The 3,349-nt window shown below is 39.4% G+C and overlaps 1 protein-coding gene across 1 annotated transcript; it reads right to left on the reverse strand.

The window, feature by feature from the left end:
* Positions 1-339: 339 nt before the first annotated feature.
* LOC113766376 lies at positions 340-795 on the reverse strand. Its single transcript, XM_027310573.1, has one exon. The coding sequence runs from the start codon at positions 793-795 to the stop codon at positions 340-342; it is 456 nt and encodes a 151-aa protein (XP_027166374.1).
* Between the last annotated feature and the right edge of the window lie 2,554 nt (positions 796-3,349).

Here is a 3,349-nt window from a genome sequence, read left to right on the forward strand (position 1 = left end):
TTAACCGCTTTTCATCAATCAAGAATAGTTGCTCGTGTCGCTATTTAATCTATTCAACTTCCTCCAACTGAATTTCCATTAAAATGCGAAAAAAGAAGGGATGTCAACCTCTGCGGGTAGTACTGCTTTCATACCATACATGAGAGAATAAGGCGTTGCCCTAGTAGAAGTTCTAATCGTAGTCCGATAAGCCATTAATGCATACGCCAGCTTCTCATGCTAATCTCGGTGTCTTTTCGTCATTTTGCGAATGATTTTCTTTAGATTTTTGTTCGCGGCCTCTACCGTTCCGTTCATCTGAGGCCTGTAGATGGTCGAATTTCGGTGTTTGATCTTGAATTATTGGCATAATTCATCTACCATATCATTATTGAGGTTTCTAGCATTGTCAGTGACCAGCGTCTCTGACATCCCAAAATGACAGATAATGTGGTTCCTGAGAAACTCGGATACTATTTTCTTGGTCACGCTCTTGTAAGATGTTGATTCAACCCATTTGGTGAAATACTCGATCGCCACTAGGATAAATCGATACCCATTCGAGGTTGGGGGATCAATAACTCCAATCACGTCCATTCCCCCCATTGAGTAGGGCCAAAGAGCAGTCATACTATGTAACTCTGATGGAAGAGCATGTATAATATTGGCATGTATTTGACACTTAATATATTTTCTGACAAATTCTACACAGTCATGCTCCATGGTGAGCCAAAAATACCCCGTTCTCATGAACTTCTTAGCCAGTAAGTGCTCATTCATGTGGGATCCGCATACACCGCTGTGCACTTCTTTCATCATATAATTAGCTTCTCTCTATCAATGCACCTTAAAAGGCTTAAATATGATGTTTTCTTACATAACACCTCTCTATTCAGGAAAAATTTTGATGACATTCTGCGCAAGGAGCTTTTGGCAGTTGAATTAGCACCTAGAGGGTAAGCTCCTGTTTTTATGAATTCCTTGATGGCGCTATACCACGGGCAATCGTCAGATATCTCCCTCACAACCAGACAATGTGCTGGCTTATTTTGGAACTGAATCGGAATAAGTTCGATTACCAGCTCGTCCAAGTGTCAAATCATAGAAGACAAAGTGGCCAGAGCATCGGTGAAAACATTGTGAGTGCAAGGGATATGCCTAAATTCTAAACTTCTGAATTTATTGGCCAAACTGAGCAGACTACAATGATATGGCATGATCTTTGAGTCTCGCGTCACCCACTGCTTAAGCGTTTGATGCACTAATAAATTGAAATCACTGAATACAATCAAATCCTTTTTCTCTATCTCCAATGCCATTTTTAGTCCAAAATACAAGCTTCACACTCAGCCATGTTGTTAGTACAAAGAAATTGTAATTTAGCAGCGACAGGGTAATGATTTCTCTCAGGTGACACTAAAACAGCTCCGATTCTGGCTCCAAAAGAATTTGAAGCGCTATCAAAAAATAATCTCCACCCAAGGTATTGCTCGTTCATGTTTTCTGATGCACCAATAAATAAGATCTCCTCATCAAGGAAATAGGTATGCAATGGCTGGTAATCATCTTCCCTTGGATTCTCGGCCAAATGATCCGCTATACCTTGAGCCTTGATTGCCTTCTGCGTAGTAAAATTGATATCGAACTCTGAAAGAATCATCTGTCACTTTGCCATATGTCCAGTCGGCATCAGCCTTCCTAATAAATATTTCAAAGGGTTGGAGCTGGAAATGAGGTAGGTAGTGTGATTGAGCAAGTAATGCCTCAACTTTTGAGCGGCTCAAACCAAAGCGCAGCAACTCCTCTCAAGAAAGGAACAGTTGGTCTCGTACGTGGTGAACTTCTTACTAAGGCAATAGATGGCTTGTTCCCTCTTCCTTGAGTCGTCATGTTATCCCAATACGCATCCCATAGTCACATTCAGCACAGACAGATACATGATTAGAGGTCTGTAGACACCAAATTTTTTAATTTATTTCTATTTTTAATTTATTTTTAATTTATTCCATCTTTATTGATAATTATTATCTACTTTTATTTTATCAATATCATGGTTTTATTTATAGATTTTTAGCATTTTAGATACCAAATCTTTTTAATTTAGCTTTATTTGTTATTATTTTTATTTTATTGATTAGATATATTTATTATTCATTTCTTGCTTATTAGTCTCTTAGTTTTTTTTATTATTTTAAGACATTTTTAGTATTAAATTTCAGGAAAAGAAAATTTCCACAAAAAGCTGTTTTAATCATTTGTTTGTTTCTTAAATTAATTTTTGAAGAAAAAACAAAAAGATAATAAGAGAAATGGCGGCTAAAGGAACAAAAAGGGTTGAAAAGCTTCGGAAAAAGAAAAAGAAAAAGGGGGCCACGCTGCAGCAAGAATTTCATAAGCAAAATTGCAGCTAGCTATTTCTTCCATTTTTTCCATGGCATTTTCTTTTCTTCCAAGTACTCTCAGTACAAGTGCAGCTCACTCAAAGATTTCAATCAAAGGGACAAGATCAAGACACATAAACGTATTTTGGGGTTGGAAATCTTAGCCTTCCATCTTAGGTTTAGTTTCTTGGGTGCCTTTAAAGGCATGAGACGGCAGCGAACAGCGGCAGAGAGTGAAGGGCGGATGAAAAAGGAGAGCTGACGGCTGGGCTAAGGAGAAAAAGCTGAAGGAAAAAGGGCAACAGGGAGAGTGAAACGAAAGAAAAAAAGGGGAAAAGGCGTTCGGCCAAGAAAGATTGGGGTGACGGCGGAAAAGAACAAGGAGAGACCTAGGACAGCTGAGTAGAGAAAGGGTAAGAGCTGGAGAGAATAGAAGGGCGGCGAGAACGAAAAAGGGAAGAAACGGGTTCTAGGCAGAAAGTGAGAAGAAGAAGAAAACAAAAAGAAAAGAAAAAAGGAGAACCGAGGGGAGCTATCTGAAGCAAGAGAGGGAGAAATTGAAGGAGAAAGGGAGGAGCTTCGGAAGAGTAGAAAGGACAAGCTTTTGGGCTGAGAAGGAAGAGATCTGGGCAGAGAACTGAAGGAAAAAGCTGGTGAGAGCTTCAGGAACGAATGAGGAAGAAAACGGTTTCGGGTAAGAGTGAAGCAAGCAAGGGAAATCTTGGACAGTGAGGAAAACAAGGGTTTCGCAGGGATCCATTGCGCAAGGATCTGGATTTGGTTTTGACTCCTAAAAGGCTAAAGGTAATCCTTCCATCCCTTATGTTCATGAGTTATGGGGTTTACATCATAAGCTTCAAAATCTCTGCTGCTATGGCTATTGCCGTGTTCATTTTCTTCCTTCCTTATACTTGCTATTTGTGCATCCGGTAAAAGGGGGAGAGGCTTTGATTCATGTTTTTGTGTTAAGTAACGTTTCTTTTGATGCA

The sequence above is a fragment of the Coffea eugenioides genome, chromosome 3, assembly GCF_003713205.1.
Source record: "Coffea eugenioides isolate CCC68of chromosome 3, Ceug_1.0, whole genome shotgun sequence".
In the NCBI taxonomy this organism is placed as follows: Eukaryota; Viridiplantae; Streptophyta; class Magnoliopsida; order Gentianales; family Rubiaceae; genus Coffea; species Coffea eugenioides.